Consider the following 20,703-nt stretch of genomic DNA (forward strand, 5'->3'; position numbering starts at 1 on the left):
TATTTGGTTACAAATGCGCCCTTACACTACCCCAAAACGACTTTTCGTTCTCAATTGGCCCTCTATTAATGACCTGTGTTGCCTGTACAGCGAGGCATTTTGAGAAGGAGAGAACCGTCCGGAATGCTTTAGGTTTATCAATAACGAAGATAAACAGGGTCTGAGTTACACAACGGTAATATTTGAGTTGACTCTTTTAAATTCATTGTAAATATGACTGTTATTCAATCTGAAATAACTCCTGTAATACTTTGTAATTGCTCGAATTCGAGCAACATGTACACTAGTTAAAATAATCCTACCACATAGTTCTTTTATTTTTTGGATCAGCTGTCTGAAATTGTGAAATAGGCATTTGACAGTTCTGATTGTTTACATTGTCAAAGCAAATGTAAACATTGTGAATTTTCTCATGCTTCCATGGAGACCAATTATTAATGTTTAATTTCTGACAACAGCTGGAGTTTCAAAACAATGTTTGTTTACCATGTTAATCTTATGGAGAAATACGAAACTTTAAAGGGCCCCAGGGCCTCACTCTCTAATTATTTATCTAAAAAGAAAGTTTCCTGCACAACTTCACGTTACGCTCTTTCCAATGACACCAAAAACATGTTAATCGGTTGAGTAGTTTCGGAGGAGTAATTGTCACAAAAATCCTGCTTGCGTATTAAATAAGTACTAGAGGTCGTCCAGTGGTCGAAACTCGACCAAAAATATTTAATGTACAGACTTCTTTATTTTCATTCCACACTTTGAATAGAACATGTGATTGGAGTTTCTTCCATTTGTTTAGATTTTCTGTTTATATTTCGTTGTTATTTCGTCACCAGCATGGCAACTCATAATATCCATGTTAAATTTTTCAAAATTTTAAATTCATTTTTTGTGCTTATTTTTGAGCCTATTTTAATTTATAAAGGGATTCTGCACACCTACAGGAAAATAGCTTTCTAACAGTATGCATAGATTTTCCCTACGATGCACACGAGCTGAGAAAAAAGGTTTTAAAGAAACATGCTTGCCTATTAATATATAGATAGATAGATGATCTAGCGCAAAAAATTATGTAATTTACATAGTTTACCATACCAATGCATGCAATGCATACAATGTCAATGCACACAACATTAAAATATAACATATGAACTAGCATGAACTTAACAAGAGGAAAGATTTCACTTCCTTGGCTTACGCTCTATAACTCCCTTCTTATCCTTGACAATGGTCAAACTTGTCTTAAGTAGTGATGCAAACTTTCAAACATATTTGACTTTGCATCCAATATACTACGTACTTTTATTAATCTCGAGAATCCCTTAAACTACATAAAGTACTATCAAATGTAATAGTTTGTTGCAATTGGACCCAAATCGATTAAATTATTTGAAAATTAAATAAAAACTGTTTATTTTAGTTAGGGAGGACCCTTCTGTAATTAACCTGTAAATTTACATTTTTATAAGCGTTTTTTTGGTACCGTAAGAAGACATTGGATGAACTCAAGTTTTTAAGAAGGGTTTTAAGGTTGCTAGGTATAGCGGTCGTTTGGATTAGTGTTTAATTCACTAATAACCATTATGGCAAGGGTACTCTATTAGTTCGTTTTTTATTGGTCAAACAATATAGATCCAGGATTAGATATAATATATTCATGTTTATGAAATGATAGAAATGGAAGGTAATGTCCAAGAACAGTTTGGGATTCTTGTAAATCAGTTGTGTTAAATAACAAAATGTTTGGACATTTAAATTCGAGGGATATAGTTTTTGCGTGCATTACGTCGACACATCTCAATTATTATTTTAATAATGACTATATACAGAGAAATAAAACAAAAATAAATAGCTCCTCAGGCCATAAAATATTAAAACATGTATAAAGTGGTCAATGATATATTTTTGAAACGCTTTCATACGTGTTTCAACAAAGTTGTGGGTACCTAAACAGTTTTACACAATTTAAATTTGACACAACAACTGAAATGGATAAAACCAGCTCTGCTTTCAAAGGGAGTGTGTTTTTTTAGGTTGCCACCGTATCACCTACTTCCGTAGTAGTTTATTTATAACTGCGTGTGTACTCAATTCATTCGGTATATTTTGGCTTTGATTTGAATACAAGGGTGTTTTTATATTCCTGGTTTTCTATTTACAAACGTGGTAAACGTACTAAATTATCTTTACTAAACGAATAACATTAACAATCATTTGAGTATTGTAATAAAAGCGTTTGAATCCTTACGGGGGCTTCAAATAATTATACACCGATAAAGCCTAGTTTTATGAGCAAGTTCAATCTAAATATATAAAAGGCAAAGCCCTCACTGACACACTCACTCACTCACTCATCACTAATTCTCCCACTTCCCATTTACCTAGGAGGCTGAAATTTGGTACACCGATTCTTTAGGCATTAAATAGGAAAACTAAGTTGTTTTTATTCTGATCGGACTCTCGGGCTCCGCCCCAGTGGCTCTGGAGTTTCCCATGTTAACCTTATGATTTTTCATATTTAAAAGGAATTAATGAATCTTATCAGCTGTTTCAATTAAGTTAAACAAGTTGGTTCTGTTCTATGATGTTCAATAGCTTTAACGTTACAAGGATTGCCAACAGGGTGCAGCACTATTATTATTTTTTTAATTTATGACAACAGCTAATTTGCAACCAAAAGGTGAGTGAGCGTAGCGAACGAACTTCAACCTGGAGGAGAGTAAGCGTAGCGAACGAGCTAACCTGAAGGCAAGTGAGCGCAGCGAACGAGCTCCAACCTAAAGGTGAGTGAGCGTAGCGAACGCACTTCAACCAGGACGTGATTGAGCCATGCGAACGAGCTCATCTTGAAAATTAAGAAGTTAAACGGGGCAAAGCCCGCGGGTACAGCTAGTGAATATTAACTGCTGTTTCAATTTTAAACAAGTTGGTTCTGTTCTATGATGTGCAATATCATTTAAGTTACAAGGATTACCAACAGGGTGCGGCACTATTTTTTTTTTAAATTTATGACTACAGCTAATTTGCAACCAAAAGGTGAGTGAGCGTAGCGAACGAACTTCAACCTGGAGGCGAGTTAGCGTAGCAAACGAGCTAACCTGAAGGCAAGTGAGCGCAGCGAACGAGCTCCAACCTAAAGGTGAGTGAGCGTAGCGAACGAACTTCAACCAGGACGTGATTGAGCCATGCGAACGAGCTCACTTATGAAGTAAAACGGGGCAAAGCCCGTGGGTACAGCTAGTGTATTATATTTGAACAATTATAGCCACAACAGTTAAAACTATTATACTAATGAAAACCGATGAAAATATTTATAAAATGTTTCATTTTTGATGTTAGCCTCCGGATTACGTTAAATATATTTATTGGTTTAAATACCTGCTTCTAGTAGAGCCAATAGTCCAATAGTCGCAATTACTGTCACGCAACTAGTTTCGTCTTCATGAAGAAGTCATCCTCAGGCGTCCAGTGGACGTCAAAATAATCACTTCATCAGAAGGTCGTCGATACACACATGGTACATTCACACACAAACACGCACACGAACATGGACATAATTTTATAAAAAGGTACATTTACAACGAGAATAAAACGAATTAATGGTAACGATTTTCAAAATAAAAAAAAACCTAACAAGGAAACATGGAGCACATGGACTTGTTTTTGAGTCCATTGTGGCAACGTGCGTTGAAATGTCCATTTGTGGCCTCCTCTGCGAAGTGAAATGCGCCACAATGCATGCAAGTAACGTTTTGAGGACCTATATTGCGAGAAACAACACTCAACTCATTTTCCAGCGTTCTTCTGAAGGTTGTTCTGAAGGCAGGTTGTAAACCAGCTTGTGGATTTCTTTCATATTTAGGCCTTACATGACGTTCTCTTTCAGCATTTCTTGTGTCAGTTGAATTCCTGGATACTCTTCCACGTCTTGCAGGTCTTCCGCTACCCTGTCTAGTTACTTCACTCATTATAAAAACGGAAAACAAAAAATTAAACAAATACATTTCATTTTGAAACATTATTTTACAACATTGACTTTCGGAATAAATGTAAACAGTGCAAATAAATAAGTAACAGCTGATTAGAATGCAGACGTTTTTCAGTCACTATGCTTTTCTTTATGTAACTTTATGAGGATTCTGCTATTTTTCCCGAGTCCCTGGGGTCAAAACCTTTAATTTAAGACCCCTCCCACATTTCTGCAACTTACCAGACGTTTACAATTTTCTGGTAAAAATTTTGTCTTACAGAATTATATATATATATAAGGATACCATTTAAAATATTAAACATTATCAAAGATATATGATTTAACTAGCTGAGTACCCGTCCTTCGTACGGGGTTGGCATATAAGTGCAAAATGTTTATTGCAGTGTTATACTCTAACTTAGCTTTTGCAATGGGGTAGGACACATTTGAACAAAACTGTTTACTATAATAAAATTTACGCTATCTATCTATATATTAATAGGCAAGCATGTTTCTTTAAAACCTTTTTTCTCAGCTCGTGTGCATCGCAGGGAAAATCAACGCATACTGTTGGAAAGATATTTTCCTGTAGATGTGCAGAATGCTTTTAAAAATTAAAATAGGCTAACAAATAAGAACAAAAAATTAATTTGAAAACTTCAAAAAATTAACATGGACCATATGGGTTGCCATGATGGTGACGAAATAACAACAAAATGTAAACAGAAAATCAAAACAAATGGAAGAAATTCCAATCACATGTTTTATTTACAGTGTGGGGAGAAAATAGAGAAGTCTGTACATTAATTATTTTTGGTCGAGTTTCGACCACAGGACGACCACTAGTACTATAGTATTACACATCTACCATAGCCATAATGTTCTACCACTGCACCTACAAACAATAGAGAAAAATAAATAATTAAAACTTTGCAAAACATCACAAATTATTCATGCAATTAAAAACATAAACATAACAGTAAACAATCCTACTTTGACAGTTAGTTCTCATTGCTAATCACTGTTTTTTGTTGCTACTTAGTTCAAATAAGCTGTTTTCATAAATGCAAAAAAATAATAGTGCTGCACCCTGTTGGTAAATCTCATAACTTTTTAATACTTTCCATATCATAGAACCAACTTTTTTTAGTTGAAACAGCTGACTAAATTCTATAATTTCCTTTAAATATGAATACTCATAAGGTTAACATGGGGAACTACAGAGCCACTGGGGCGGAGCCCGAAAGGGTTTTTGAGATAAGAATTTGCCTATATGTTATTTGGGAATATGAGGTATCATCATGCAAAATTTCAGCCCAATCCGTCCAGTAGTTAATGCGTGATTGAACTTCAAACAAACAAACAAACACACAAACTTTCACATTTATAATATTAGTAAGTTTATTAGAGGAAACCATGAGATAAATTGAGTTTAACAGTTTAGTTAAAACACATGCTCTGTAAATATTTTATATGTTAATTTTTATTTATGCATATTTATTCCTCACGTACTCTCTATTTCTGTTGGAAAATATGTATTAGGCCTATTCAAGCAAATTCAATAACTTGTATTGTTTAAAATTTTATATTCTATTTAATATTTTTATAACCCCCTCAGTTGTTATTCAAATACCTCAAAATACAACAGTAACTCATACTATTGCATCGTAAAATATTCTGTTACAAACAACAGTATTTTAGGTTTAATTTAAGAATAAGGCAAATACTATCATTCAAGAGAAACTCCTGCTATTGACTTGTAGATTGTTAAACCTGCCTCAGGAAAGAATCTGATTACGAGTTATAGAAACATAAGTTTACATATACTGACTGCTAGAGCTCCATCTTACTTGAGTTTTGGTATTTTAAGTACAGTGGTTTACTAAAAATGTATAAAATACCACTTTATTGTTTTAAATCAGTTTTGTTTTTCCTCAAAGCAAGGATAAACATATGAAGTATTTTCAGCGCAAAATGTAGTGTTCCGATAAAAATTAAAGAGTATTGGATTAAAACATTAGTTTCGAGGCCTTACATCTTACTCTTACATGATAATTGTATTGAATGAAAGTTATAATGGTACATACCGGTATAAGATAATAGTATAGCCAATTGATAACTTTTATTCCACCTAAGATAATCGTTTAGTCCTTTAAACAGTATAGCCTATTTATTTTAGAAATACATTATAATAAAAAATTGTAAATTCTGTAAAGTATTTTGATGTTTGGAATATTTTTTAAGTTTTAAGGTTATTTTGAACTTTTTTAAACCACGTCCAAACGGTTGTATCAGAACATTACATTTTACGTTTACAATGATAAATATATTGTCAGTTAGCGACTAATGATTAATTTTTGACAGGTTACTAAGTAAAACTGTCTTTATTCATTGCACTAGTAATTAACAACCCTAAAACTCATAACGGATGTACAAATTGAATATGAGCAACATCAAGTGACCTATTTTGAACAGCTTCCTTCAATTAAGCTGTTCCAATTTACTACCACAGATAATCACAGATGGCTGCCAACGTAGGAAGTTCATACAGGAGTCTCATTACAACAATTGCAACATCTATTGTGCAAACTGCAAATCTGTACACACATTACGTATTCGCGCATAAATAATACTTTTGAAATACACAAATAATTCATTTTCAAAAGTTTGTCAATTTTCTTACTTCAATCAGCGATCAATTAAGATTATGTGTAAATGTCTTCGTTTTTATAGAGATGGGAAACATCTTTTTTACCCCATAAAACCCCCATAAACCCACGATCCCAAATTCCGATCACGCTGGTTCGCGAACTCGTTTGAATAAATGTATGTTTACACGTTATACCAATTTTCATCAAAATCGGTCCATTTTTGCTCGAGTTATCGTGCTAACAGACACAGACACACATGTATATATATAAATTTAAACCGATGGTGTTTTTGGCCTCTAGGGACTTCAAAACGGAAAAGTAAATCGGTCCTGGGTCCAGGTTTTTCCATGAGTACTACGGTAATAGCTTATTCCCTATATGGGAAATTCGCTAAAACGAACACATTAGAATGCTCACCATTAAATATTCAAGAATATTAACATGGAATTTTGAGCTTAACAACCATGAAAAGGACAGTTTTTTATTTCTCTTTACGCTAAGATGACTACATAGATTAAAGTGCAACAATTATTCTTGCGTACTAAAGTGATGAAGACTCGTAAAAATACACCAATCACAGTGAAATATCAAGTTTAATCGTAACCATGTTCACTGACGTCACTCACGATCAGTAGCTGTGTAATACGAAATGTCACTTACATTTGAGTTTCCCGCAGGATTTTGAGTCTCCTTGGTCATCAATAGCTGAAGAACATTGATCAGTTTGAATCCCAGAGCGGGTCACGTTAATACTAACCATCCAGTAGACCTCTTGTCACTTTCTGTATGTAGGCCTTCTTAGCTTTAGAAATGAGAGCTATTGGCGAAAACGATAGTAATTTTCGATATAGAGTTATTGTAACACTTATAATGTTGTTTGGTATGTAATCTTACTAATATTATAAATCTGAAAGTTTATGCGTTTGTGTGTGTGTTTCTCAATCACGCAATAACTACTGGAAGGATTGGGCTGAAATTTGGCATGATGATAGCTCACATCCTAGATTAACATTTAGGCATATTCTTATTTGAAAAATCCTTTCGGGCTCCGCCCCAGTGGCTCCGTAGTTCCCCATGTTTATTATGAGTATTCATATTTAAAGGGAATTAAAGAATTCAGCTGTTTCAACTTTACAAGTTGGTTCTATAATATGCAATAGCATTAAAAAGTTATAAGGTTTCCCCACAGGGTGCAGCACTATTATTATTTTGTTTTTGCTTACATGACAACAGCTAATTTGAACCAAGCAGCAACAAAAAGCTGTGATACACAATGAGAACTGTCAAAGTAGGATTATTACCAGTTAGTTTTGAGTTTTTAATTTAAGGAATAATTTGTGATATTGTGCGAGTGTTTGATAATTATTTTTTTTCTATTGTTTAGGTGAAGTAGTAGAACATTATGGCAATTGTAAATGTGTTATACTATATCATACCGTAAATTTATGAACCAAATTTTATCAAACTGTGTCCTCCCCCCATTGCAAACACAAAGCTTGAGTAGCCTATAACTGCAATAAGCATTTTATACTTATATGCCAACCCCGTACGAAGGACGGTGCTCTGCTAGTTGCTGATATTTTCCAGATGGGTAAAATAAAAGTTCCATGAAGATTTCCCATAACTGGAACAAATTCCTTTGGGGAAATTCAATATGGAATTCGAAAATATGAGTAAAAACCTAAAAGTGGTACGAATCTAAAAACTAAAGGCAACTGGAGGGTTTCAAACATTGTGGTTGTGCTCGTGTCTTGAACAGTGAATGTTTAGTACAACTAACTTTTTGCAGTACAACAATTTATTAAAGGATTTATGTCAATATGAGGAATTTGGATTCCAAATTTTCTGTTTGAAAGTAATAGGGTTTTTACCGAACATGATCCATTACGAAACATTTTTTGAACACGATAATCTTTTCACGCCCAACACAGCTAAATCCTTTCATCTTTATTTAAAATACCTAATACAGAGAAATTTTCTTCACATCTAAAAAATATCTAACAATTTTTTGTTTATTCCATAGAAAAGAAAATACAACTTACTTTATGAACGAAGTAAATTTTAAATAACCAATTGAAAACTGATTAGTCACTCGTTTTCGAATTAACCTTTACATCTTAAACATCTAGTTTTAGGAATATATGAACTTCAGTAAAGACGCAAACATATTTGTTCCGATGAGTAACATCCGTATTTAGACTACAAGCAGCTTCTGGGTATGTAACAGTTTACACACCTTTTGGAAAATAATACTGCTGTCTCCCTATACAAGTATATACAGTATATTTACATTCACTGTTTAATCTCCTGCCTGCTTTCAACGTTATTTACACACTTCTTTCATCGAATCGGTTATTTGTATTGCTCTCTTTGTAATAATTATCATATGTACGTATTAATAGACTTCCCATGTAATGTAAAATTTGAAGCTAAAAAAACGTGGTGCAATCCGTTGAGATGGTCACCGACTAATGACAATATTCTGTGTTAGGTGATAAATCAATCAGCTGTTATCTATGCTTTCATATTACATGGGAAGTCTGTATTATAAATAGTGTTCAATAGTTATTTGTGTAACTAGTGGTGAAAGTGGCACTTTGCTGCACACGAGAGCAATGTTTACGCACGAGCCGCAGGCGAGTGCGGAATGATCTCGAGTGCAGCAAAGGCCTTTTTCACTCGTGTTACACATTATATTTTTCCTACAGTCACTATAAAACATAAATAATTAGTCTTTCAAACACTATACAACACGTTTTTAGGTTCAGCTAGCAACACAATTACACAAATGGTGCCCTGGAGAAAGATAAGCATCTAGACTGCCAGTGCAACTCCTAGGAACGGCCGATCGGTAGGATCGTGGATCAGATCGAAAAACCCCCCACCACCGCTCAGTGCCGATGGCGTGACGTCAACCATTAATGCAACGATTCGATACTGAACCGAACTGAGTCATGAGCCTTTGTGGTGTAGTGGATAGTGTGTCGGGCTGATAATCTGATGGTGCCGGGTTCGAATCCCACTGGGGGCACTAACTTTTTGTCAACAATTTTTTTCATATCAGTAAGTTTGGTTGGTTTGGTTAGGTTATGACAGTTTAATTTTATAATTAAAAGATTGTAAAATTGAATTTGAGACATTTTTAATTTTATTTTTTAGAACAGAGCTATTTTTCGATTAGTAAACCTTCATTCGAGTTTATCATTATCAGCAAGTTTGGTTAGGTTATGATAGTTTAATTATATTTAATTCAAATTTAATCTACAAATTATACGTTTTGACAGCAACAGTGATACAGATAACAATTTTCCGCGAACAGTTAGATAAGCTATGCTGATGCGCCGGTATGATCTGATCCACGATCCTCCGTTCCTCGGACTTGCACTGGCAGTCTAGACGCTAGTTGGAGAAAGTAGTACCCGTGGTCCGTATCACTCCGCTATTTTTCCTCGGCAAGAAATGTGCTCCGTCTTTTGAGAATATAGTTCCGTATGTTTTTGTAATTTGAAGTGGTTTCCACGCCTAAAAAATGCTTTAAAGGTATTTTCTTGTTTATTAAGACCGTAGGAATGTTTTAAAAACGTTTAAAAGAAAAGTCCAGAAAGTTCAGAAATACCAAAACTATAAACACGAAATGACAGGTTAAATCGTAGTTATAATAGTCAATCAGCTGTTCATAGTATTATTATCTTTAAGTGTTGCCAACCTATTTCCAAGCGTACACGGATTACGTGCATAATAAAACCACGCTGTTTTGTGTTGTTTGGTTGGAATCCTGATGTGCGGCAAAGTATAAACCGTGCGGCAAAGTATAAACCGTACGGCAAAGTATAAATATGCAGCAATTAGCAGCTTTCTGTACTATAAACAGTACAGGGAAGCCAACTTTGTCGGGTGACTGTAGGAAAAATTCCTTTTAGTTTTTGGTGGTTTATCGGTTGTTCTTTTTTTTTTGCTGAAAACATAAAACATAATGTCCAAACTACTCCCAAGCAAGTTGTATTCAAACTAATACAAATATAAAGACGACTTCACTTTATTTTAAAGATTTATAAACTTATCAAAATTTCAACTAAAACAGACTCATTGTAATTTATAATATCCTTATAAAATCATTGATAAGCTATATTAAACACTTGACTCGAATAAAAAATAAAAAAGCCAAAGTGGAAGGATTATTCAACTGATACTTATACTGTACAAACCAAAAATTTACGTTAACTAAATAAGATCTGCCTTAAGCAATTTTTCAAAGTTGTTTCAAAGCGTTAAGTAAACCTCTTTCCATCACACGATTATTTTTGCAGCTAGAATTACTCGTCTCCTTTGGCAAATATAAGGCTGATTACCATACGACCTTTTATCAAATGTATTGATGTATTTTGTTTCAATAATGGGGAAATATTTATTGTATGGAAGTTGGTTTAAGATTTCCATGAATTATTTAAAACGAACCGAAAATATTGCGCGCCTAAAACGTCTATTTCATGCAGATGCGGTGTAAATGTATTGTGTTTCAATTTGATTGAACTGTTTCGAAGAATACTGATCTAGTTTGATCAGTTTATTCAACGATGATGTAAGACTTGTGCAAGCTATCTGTAACCAAATGGTTTTGAATGCGATTTGAAACTTCAAACATGGACTGAAAAGGTATAAAGTAAAGGTTTCTTATTTCAATATTTAATATATTACTTGCTGAGAGCTCGTCCTTCGTGGGAACCAAGTATTCGAATAAAATCGTTTTTGATGTAGAACATCGGGAATAGAACTTTTGTATTTGTCTGCACTATTGGAGTTTCTTAACGTTTTTTTTTTTTTTTTTTTGTAGAGGAACGGTCCAAACTCTGGACGTGTTGTTATCAACCAGCGATCCTTTGTTAAAAATAATCAATAATTGTCAGCCTTATGATAAATATTATGGTCTGGTAACGGCTTCGCTTGGAATCGAACCAGTGACCAGGGGTTTTGGATCTGAAGTTGGTCACTATAACCACTCAACTAACTAGACAATTAAGTCAGATTTTTTCAAGTGGTGTAGACAAAAACATTACCATACACATTTCAAGCTGCGATAATATTTCAGACAGTTAAGATGTAAAAAATTACCTTGTAAATATTCATATAAATCCATCATACATCAATGATTTTACAATAAAACTTCGTCGATTTAATTGAAGTAAATTTGCAAGCTGATTTCCACACTTTCTTTACTTTACTGGTTATAAGTGGCTTTGGCTACTGTAAATACCACCGTATATGCAAAAATATTTCGTACCTTACTTTATCTCCGTAGACCGTGGTAAAACTACAAGCTTTTTACGTCTCAGATAAGTTCTTACGTCGGTAGATGCGGGTAGATGTGATCACCAAACTTAACATATAAATCGGTTTCCAGTTACAAGCAAGACAACGCTTATTTTGGCAAGACAACGTTTTTGGACGTCCGTGATGAATGAAAATCGCTGTAAAAATGCAGTATTGCTATACAATGTTTTACTAAGTAAATGTAAAATATTAAAGTCATTACAATGAACAGTTTTAGATAGCATGGCATAAAATAACCGTAATCAATTTGTGTCCAAACCTTGCTAAAAGAACCCTATCCCCCCCCCCAAAATGGGGATAATTTCACTGCCAGATTGGATTAGATGTCTAAAACGCCCACAATAAGGGTGCGTAATTTTAACAATAAGATGAGTAAGGGATAACTGTCGATTAAATTAAACTAGTGTACCTGTTGCTCGAATTCGAGCAATTGCGAAGCATTACAGGCGTTATTTTAAAACGAATAACGGTCATAATTTCCGATGACTTTATAAAAGTCGACTCAAAGATTATGGAAATACTCACGATGTACACAACAGTTAGATATAATCAAAATTGTTTGTAAATATCTTATCTTTTTTCAAAAGCTGATCTTGTTTTTTTAGAGATTTCTACAAATGTTTTGCACTCCTAGCTATCTCTATAATAACGATTATAAATGAAGAAGAAAAAATTATTTCTATTTCTTCTACTTGGTTGTGTTCTATGGCTTTCTTATGTTTCCATTGTTTGCAAATCGGCTCTTTCAATGATTGCTCAATAAATGTAGCACAGTGTTAATTCAGTTTTAATTTTAGTAGGCCTATATCAAACTGTCCAGGATTTCTCGCTTTTTCCCATTGTAATAATTACACCAACCCAAGTATCGTCTACAGATGCAATACGCCAAAGAATATCATCTACGTGCAACACGCCTACATACAATCTCCAAGAAGTGGTAAAAAAGGCAGAAACCAACCCATACAATAGAAATAAGTTAAATCCATAAGAAATAATTTATAGAGTTGCTGTGATAGGACATTCCACTGATTTGGCAATAGAACATTATATTGCAAAACATGACACGATGCAGAAGAAAATCGATTTTAAAATCAGAAAAAAAACCTTTGCAAATACTTCAAATTCATTAAATCACAATTTAAATATTAACAGTTGTTTCATTAAAAAGTAGTGTAAAATTATACATATGGCCATAATGTAAACAAATCTGTTGAGGGGACTTTAAAGGCCTCTGGGGCAGAGCCCCAAGGGAATTTACCTCGTTTCTCTTTTGATGGCTCATCTACAGACCAAGACCATTCTTTAGAGACCCCTACCAAGTTTCTACGCCCAGCCGTTCTCTGAAATTAGCTGCGACAAAAACCCGTTTTCCCCCCATAAGAATAACATGGGATGGGAATTTAAAGGCCACTGGGGCAGAGCCCCAAGGGAATTTACCACGTTTCTCTTTTGATGGCTCATCTACAGGCCAAACCCTTTCTTTAGACACCTTTACCGAGTTTCTACGCCCAGCCGTTCTCTCAAATTAGCTGTCACAAAAAAAAACAGTTTCAAATTTATATATAGACTAGCTGTACCCACGGGCTTTGCCCCGTTTAACTTCTTAATTTTCAAGATGAGCTCGTTCGCATGGCTCAATCACGTCCTGGTTGAAGTTCGTTCGCTACGCTCACTCACCTTTAGGTTGGAGCTCGTTCGCTGCGCTCACTTGCCTTCAGGTTAGCTTGTTCGCTACGCTAACTCGCCTCCAGGTTGAAGTTCGTTCGCTACGCTCACTCACATTTTGGTTGCAAATTAGCTGTTGTCATGGATAAAAAAAAATAATAGTGCTGCACCCTGTTGGTAATCCTTGTAACTTTAATGCTATTGAACATCATAGAACAGAACCAACTTGTTTAATTGAAACAGCTGATAAGATTCATAAATTCCTTTTAAATATGAAAAACCATAAGGTTAACATGGGAAACTCCAGAGCCACTGGGGCGGAGCCCGAGGGTCCGATCAGAATAAAAACAACTTAGTTTTCCTATTTAATACCTAAAGAATCGGTGTACCAAATTTCAGCCTCCTAGGTAAATGGGAAGTGGGAGAATTAGTGATGAGTGAGTGAGTGAGTGTGTCAGTGAGGGCTTTGCCTTTTATAAGTATAGATTACAGATTTCTTACTCACTAAGATCAGCTGTTACTTTAACCAGCTGATTTATTAAAAGCCTAATGATCGCGGACAGCTGGTTCCAGCATTGAACAAACAGAAAGCTTTTGCCTCTGTCAGGATCTTACTAGCAATCTTATTACTAGGTGAGCGAATTCATTGTGCTTCCCAGCAATAAAAATAGGAAACCAACGTAAAAATAGGTACAGTAAAATCAACAAATAACTCTTATTGTCAAAATGTCAAAGCAAATTACAGATATAACAAACACGTTTTCAATTAACGGCTAATTTCCACCAGCAAAACTCATCTTTCAAACGCACGTAATTTATACGTAGTTCAAACTCGAAAAGGTTAAAACCATTGAAACTGTGTTTTTAACACTGTAAGCTGGTAGACCATTACCTTATAAACATTACTAGGTTATTCAGTGCTATTGTACTACATTGCTGCAACCTCGTTCGGCTACACGTTCAGGCTTTTAGTCTGAATTAATTTAATGGATCAACAAAGTATAAATAGACCAGCAGACAATAGTGTCAGAGGCTTTGTCCATGGATTATAGCAGGAGTGTCAGAAAGGTTCAGTGACACATTTCTGTTATATCCCTATTACATCAGGCTGAAGTTGAATTGCTCGATATATTCATTTAACAATTTTATTCGCCAAGAAAAAAATACGTAAGAAAAATATGTTATTGAAATACTGTAAATAATAACAAATTATGATTTGCGACTATTAGTAGCTTTGACTGTGTTTCGCAACGGGACAAGAACGCAACAGAGAAATATTTCTTTCCTTAAACCTATTACAATACTCTACCATTTTTATAGGAACACAATTTTTTATCATTTGATTTGAAAAAAAAGTTGTTTGCCAAAGCCGAATCTAATCACACGCTGAGCATTTTTATCTTGCAAACAAAAGGGTTTAATGAGCTATTTGAAATAAAATATATGAGTGTTTATTTTTTCCGACACCACTTATAGACGGTTTAGTTATAGAAAAAAACACAGACGTACATTAAATTGATATATTATATAGATTTCGAAAATGTGTACACACACTTTTCCTTAGAATATATTTTAATGAGTTCTTAATTCTACGTATAGAACTCAAAATATTATGTCAAAACTCACAATTATGATCGATTAAATTAAACAAGTCTTATGAAAATAAACAAATAAAGTTGTTAGTGAACTATGTATGACATCTTTAGCTTTGCGTTGTTTATTTCATACAGTCCACCATCGCTATTGTTGGGTAATGGTATCAGTCGGGGATACATTGCACAAATACAGGAACTGCCTCCTAGATATCATGATTGCAGAAGCTATCTGCTCCATTACAGCGGAAAATCAGATTGATATGGCAATGGATTGCATTACAGTACTACAGTATGATGTTTCCAACCTGTTTCAATCAATGATTGCGTCTAGTTATCAGAGTGGTTTCAGTATACAAGTATATACTTCTTCTCATACACTTACACAGTTTTACGAAAAATACTAAGATATAAAAGAAATATTCATGGTACATACCTTACCATGACGTTGCTCCCCTTAAAATCGGAAGAAATTCGCCTGAAAGTAAAGTTCCTATTAATTTCACTGGTGATTTTGTAAGACCTGTTTTTAAAAGGTGTTTGTATCATTCAATAAATTATTTAAACTTATTGAAACGTTAATGTATAAAATTCTTTTCAAGCTTCTATATATAAATATTTAACAGAATAAAATAACTGTTAAACTTTAAACCTTTTTAGCGACTTTAACACCAAAGTTACTGTAGGTAACATACTTCTTTAATTCTAAAACACGTTCTATCTGAGTTTTACTATTGCATATTTTATAATAAAGGCAACTCGCTTTGTGTGCGCTTACACAGTAATTCGCAGTTAATGTTCGATATTACAATGTATAATGATGTTCGATAATTTACAGTTATTTACATGTATAATCCTTAACAAATGATATTTTGGTGATGAACTAATGTCAAACTACTATTGAAACTATAATAAATAAAGGGTATTGACATATACTTTCTCACATTAGCTTGTCAAAAACCTTTATAGTAATCATGTTATTTTATGGTGAAAATCGCAAAAGTTGCAATTGCTTTTTAACTAATTTCTAAACCATTGTGGAGTGCACCATTTTATTTTGAGTAAAGAGGACAAAAAAAATGTATTTAAAATCGTTCGACCCATTTTTTGTGAAACACGATATCCGTTATTTTATGGGATTTTATAGAAAATCACAATAAAAAATAAAAAGTTCAAAAAAATTGAAAAACTCCTGAAGAACTGGATAAGTACCCACACACCAAATTGCAGCAGAGTTGGGTCACATGCTCTGTAGCTCTGTATGCATACACACATACAGACACAGACATAGACACCACTTGGGGGGGGGCATAAATTCAATTTCCACCTAAAACTCAAACTGGGAAATCCAACGAAAACAATACTTTCCCCGTAAACTATGTATGGGAGTAAGTAAACCCCTAAATAGTCACATGCAGCGATTTCTTGTTAAATATTCTACTACCGCTATCTAAGTCGATGGTAATACTTGAGCAAACCTGCAAAAATTGTGGCAAATTAAGGTGGCAGATCTTATGTTAAGATAACATAGGAGTTGTCCATAACACAGTTTTAACTCCACGGTTTGAGCTAGTGAACCGATACTATAACATTTAAGTGGTACTTCTGAGATCGACGACATGAGCACGTTCTCGAGAGAGTGGCTGGTAGCCTACTTATCTGTATTTGAGTTCTCGTAGAAAATATTGTGATAAAACAACATTGAGAGTGAGACACAATTGTCTGGCAGAGTATGTTTTAACTATACCAGAAACAAAACAATTACAAGTTCATATTATATTAGACTAGCAGTTACACCAGTGCTTCGCAACGGGAAATGGCTGCGGAAGATAATAATGTGGATAAAAAATATTATTTAACTAGTTAGCTTAAGTTGTTCAAACATGTCAAGTTTCATTGTAACTGCCAATGACGTTTGAAATAGATACAAAGACGGGGAAGGCCCGACAATAAACATCACTGTCACACGATAATGATTATAAGGATCGAGGCTAAAAGTCACCAAGTACCTGAGTTTTGAGACAAACAAAATTGCACCCTTTCAATTTCATCACAAAGTCTTTCTGAGAAGAATTTACAACGATTACTACAAGGTACAAAAAACTCCAGAACCTGTCAATTTTTCACTCCGCGGTTCAATTGTTTGACATTTGAACTAATTATTTGGTGTGTTTGTTTCAGAGGCAAGATTGATCCGAGAGTATGACGTCGAAGACTCCCTCGAAGATGATTTCTCCCGCAACAGGCGTTCCGAAGAAGAGATAGCGACCCCCTGGCTAGGCCTGGGTAAGCGAGAGGCGCGCTTCACTCCTTATGTAAGCGTAGGTGCGTACCTGTAACTCAACGCACCTCGCACTACCTCTCATATTATCCTTCCTGATACATGCACTTCCTACCAAACTATCCTTCTCCTGTACAATCGCTTCATTTAAGACTATCCTCGAATGAGACAGGTACTTCCTATTAGATTGTCCTCCCCTGATACAGTCACTTCCTGTTAGACTACACATGTCTAAAACAATCACTTCCTCTCAGACCATCCTCCCCTGATCCAGTCACTTCCGTTTGAAACTATATTCCCCTGATACACTCGCCTCCACTCAAACTATCGTTCAGCTCCTCTCAGACCATCCTCCCCTGATGCAGTCACTTCCTGTAAGACTATATTCCCCTGATACACTCACCTCCACTCAAACTATCGTTCAGCTCCTCTCAGACCATCCTCCCCTGATGCAGTCACTTCCTGTAAGACTATATTCCCCTGATACACTCACCTCCACTCCAACTATCCTTCCCTGATACACTCTCACCTCCACTCAGACTACCCTTCCCTGATACAGTCAGCTCCTCTCAGACCACCCCCTCCCCTGATGCAGTCACTTCCTGTAAGACTATATTACCCTGATACACTCAGCGCCACTTAAACTATCCTTCCCTGATACAACTTCTCTAGACAATCACCCCTGATTTAATTACCTCCTCTCGAACTCTCCTCTCCATATACAATCACCTACTCTCAGACCAACCTCTCCTGACCATCCCTCCCTGGTACAACCACCTCATACTGTCCCTTCCAGATACAATCATCTCCTCGCAGACTATCTTCCTCTTATACAGTTACATTTCAGACTATAAACCCCCAACGCAGTTACCAATGGCTAGGCCTGGGTGAGCGAGGCGTGCTTCACAAAAACGCAAACATATAATGCAAAATGCCGGTCCTAACAAGATAGAACGTGGATGGAAAATAATTAAAGAATCTGTATTATATTTTCATTTTTCAGCAACAAAAACCAACAATGTGAGGTTATTTTAGGCGAAGCGACAATACACAAGTTTCAATTTTGTAAATTTTACACTTTGATTGTAAATTTTACATTTTTGGTTGCCAATTTTAATCTTACCCCTACATCACTAATGACCTCAAACGCACTAAGCCCTCCCTCGTATTTCGGGTTGCATTTTTACAAATTGTGCATGCCTTAATATTATACCTACTTCACATTCCTAATGGTTTTTCCCTCGATTTCATCTAGTGAATGTTATACCCCCTCTAAGGATGGATTAGTCAAGTTGTCTAAGGGTGGATTCCTAAGAATTTCTTAGAAGGTATAACTATCATTAGGCGAAATCAGGGTAAATTAACCTCGTGTTAAGTGATTTGAGACTACACCAAAATACAAATTAAACTTTTCCCACCAATACTTTCTCGCAAATTATTTTTTATGATGTTTAACACAACTGTTTTCTGTCTTTCTTATCAATACATTTTATCAACGTGTTGTCCATAATTTCTCGTACGTTATTTCAGTATTGTCACTAAGTTGTAAATGCATGTTTTCTTATTCATAAAAAAAATAAAAATCACACACTAGTACAGTTTATTTGCACGTTTACTTTTTATTTCATACTTTTAAGGATGGTTTTTTAATGCAAACAACATATTTCAGTCAATTTGGTAAAAATAACACCTGTGTAATATATTTCTTGGCACTTAATTAAGTTGGTGTGAATAGTTTTTATGAAGCGTGACACTCAAAATACATTGAAACTTAGTTTAGAAGCCCATTATGCTACTCCTGAAACAAGCGTCTTTATTTTACTTTGCAGAAAAAACAGCGCTTGGGGACAAATTGTCTTGTTATACTTTTACTTACAAAGTCTTATTTGTTGTTTAAAGTTATGTCACACAAAACAAAGAATTCGGTTTCACCAAGCCTTAAAGGGCTTTACCAGAACTAGCCATACATTATCCCTTTTATTCATCTGTTTATTTTATAATTACAATAGTTTTCAGTGATATACATGTTCGTAAATCGTGTGAATAAGTGCTAGTATTAGATGATTCATAATCATTATTTACTGTAACATCGACAATGGTTCACTAAATCTTTCAGACTCATAAAATTGTATATTACAGCTTGAATTATAACACGTATATCAAAATGCAATACCCACCTATATTTATGAGAATATTTTCAAAAATCTTTTCAAAATCAAAAAAAGTTTTGTTTACACCCCTTCGAGTCATTAACTCATAAATCATAAATTAACTAATAACAGCTAACTGATAAAAACTCGTGCCGATGAAAAATGATTCATAGTGCACTTTTACCTACGGCCGTTTTTGAGCTGTTTAAAATTAAGTTCTTAGAATCGAACTACAATGTTTTACTTTAACAACACAAGTAATGGACCCATGGTTTGAGGATTGAGAGAAAAGAAGTAAAATTGTAATGTTTCAAACACCACTAATCAAATAAAATAAAATCATTTATTTAGCCAGAATTTTAACAAAGCAAGTTGCATTAGCTAAGTCATATTACTAATCAGCTGTTTACCAATTTAATTGTTGATGATTGGTGCAATAGTTAGTAATTGGTCCAATGAGTCGTTGCATCACTGTCAGATGTTATAAACGAAAACATAACCTATATTATAATTTTATAAGTTTTGAATAGTGATTGTTAGTAATAAAAAAAAACTGTCGTAGGTAAAGTAGTGTTCGCAACTTGCGTAAATAGTCTTAACGACACTCGTACAGTAGAAGTTTTTAAAGCCCTCGCTAAGGCTGCTACCTTAAATTTCTTCTATTTTCATTAACACTTTTATTCACGCTAACGTTGCGTAAACTACTATTCATCTCAATTATCAATTATTTAAGATGGGGACGCAACTATGTGCGTATTTTAATATGAGGATGAGTGTAGGATGAGTGGCGCGATCTTGTAGTCTTGTTAGTGACTAAGTCCGACATGTTCCTTAGACACAGCTGTTAATTAATATCTCGGTCAATCTTTTGTGTTTTAAAGTCTAACTAATAAAACAGTTAAAAACGATTTTCTGGTAGTATTGACTATTGGGCTACGAATCTAGACTTAACTGGATACATGTTTATACAATAAATTATCGCTGTCTTTAATTTCAACTTTTAACCATCTGTTAACAGGAACCTTATATTTTCAATTACCTTATATCAGAGAGGTTCTGCGAATTTCCG

The 20,703-nt window shown here is 34.6% G+C and overlaps 1 protein-coding gene across 7 annotated transcripts in view; it reads left to right on the forward strand.

The window, feature by feature from the left end:
• Window positions 1-20,703, forward strand: part of LOC128997682 (uncharacterized) — a 96,949-nt gene that overhangs the window by 50,054 nt on the left and 26,192 nt on the right. For 4 of the 7 annotated variants that reach the window (XM_054423329.1, XM_054423333.1, XM_054423330.1 and 1 more), the window contains exon 2: window positions 17,385-17,528. In XM_054423329.1, the coding sequence (XP_054279304.1) occupies window positions 17,385-17,528 (144 nt within the window). The remainder of the gene's footprint in view (window positions 1-17,384; window positions 17,529-20,703) is intronic. The other 3 variants (XM_054423331.1, XM_054423332.1, XM_054423335.1) reach the window with 1 other exon arrangement.

The sequence above is a fragment of the Macrosteles quadrilineatus genome, unplaced genomic scaffold (genome assembly GCF_028750875.1).
Source record: "Macrosteles quadrilineatus isolate MER2022 unplaced genomic scaffold, UCM_ALF_1.0 Scaffold_6__1_contigs__length_79288215, whole genome shotgun sequence".
In the NCBI taxonomy this organism is placed as follows: Eukaryota; Metazoa; Arthropoda; class Insecta; order Hemiptera; family Cicadellidae; genus Macrosteles; species Macrosteles quadrilineatus.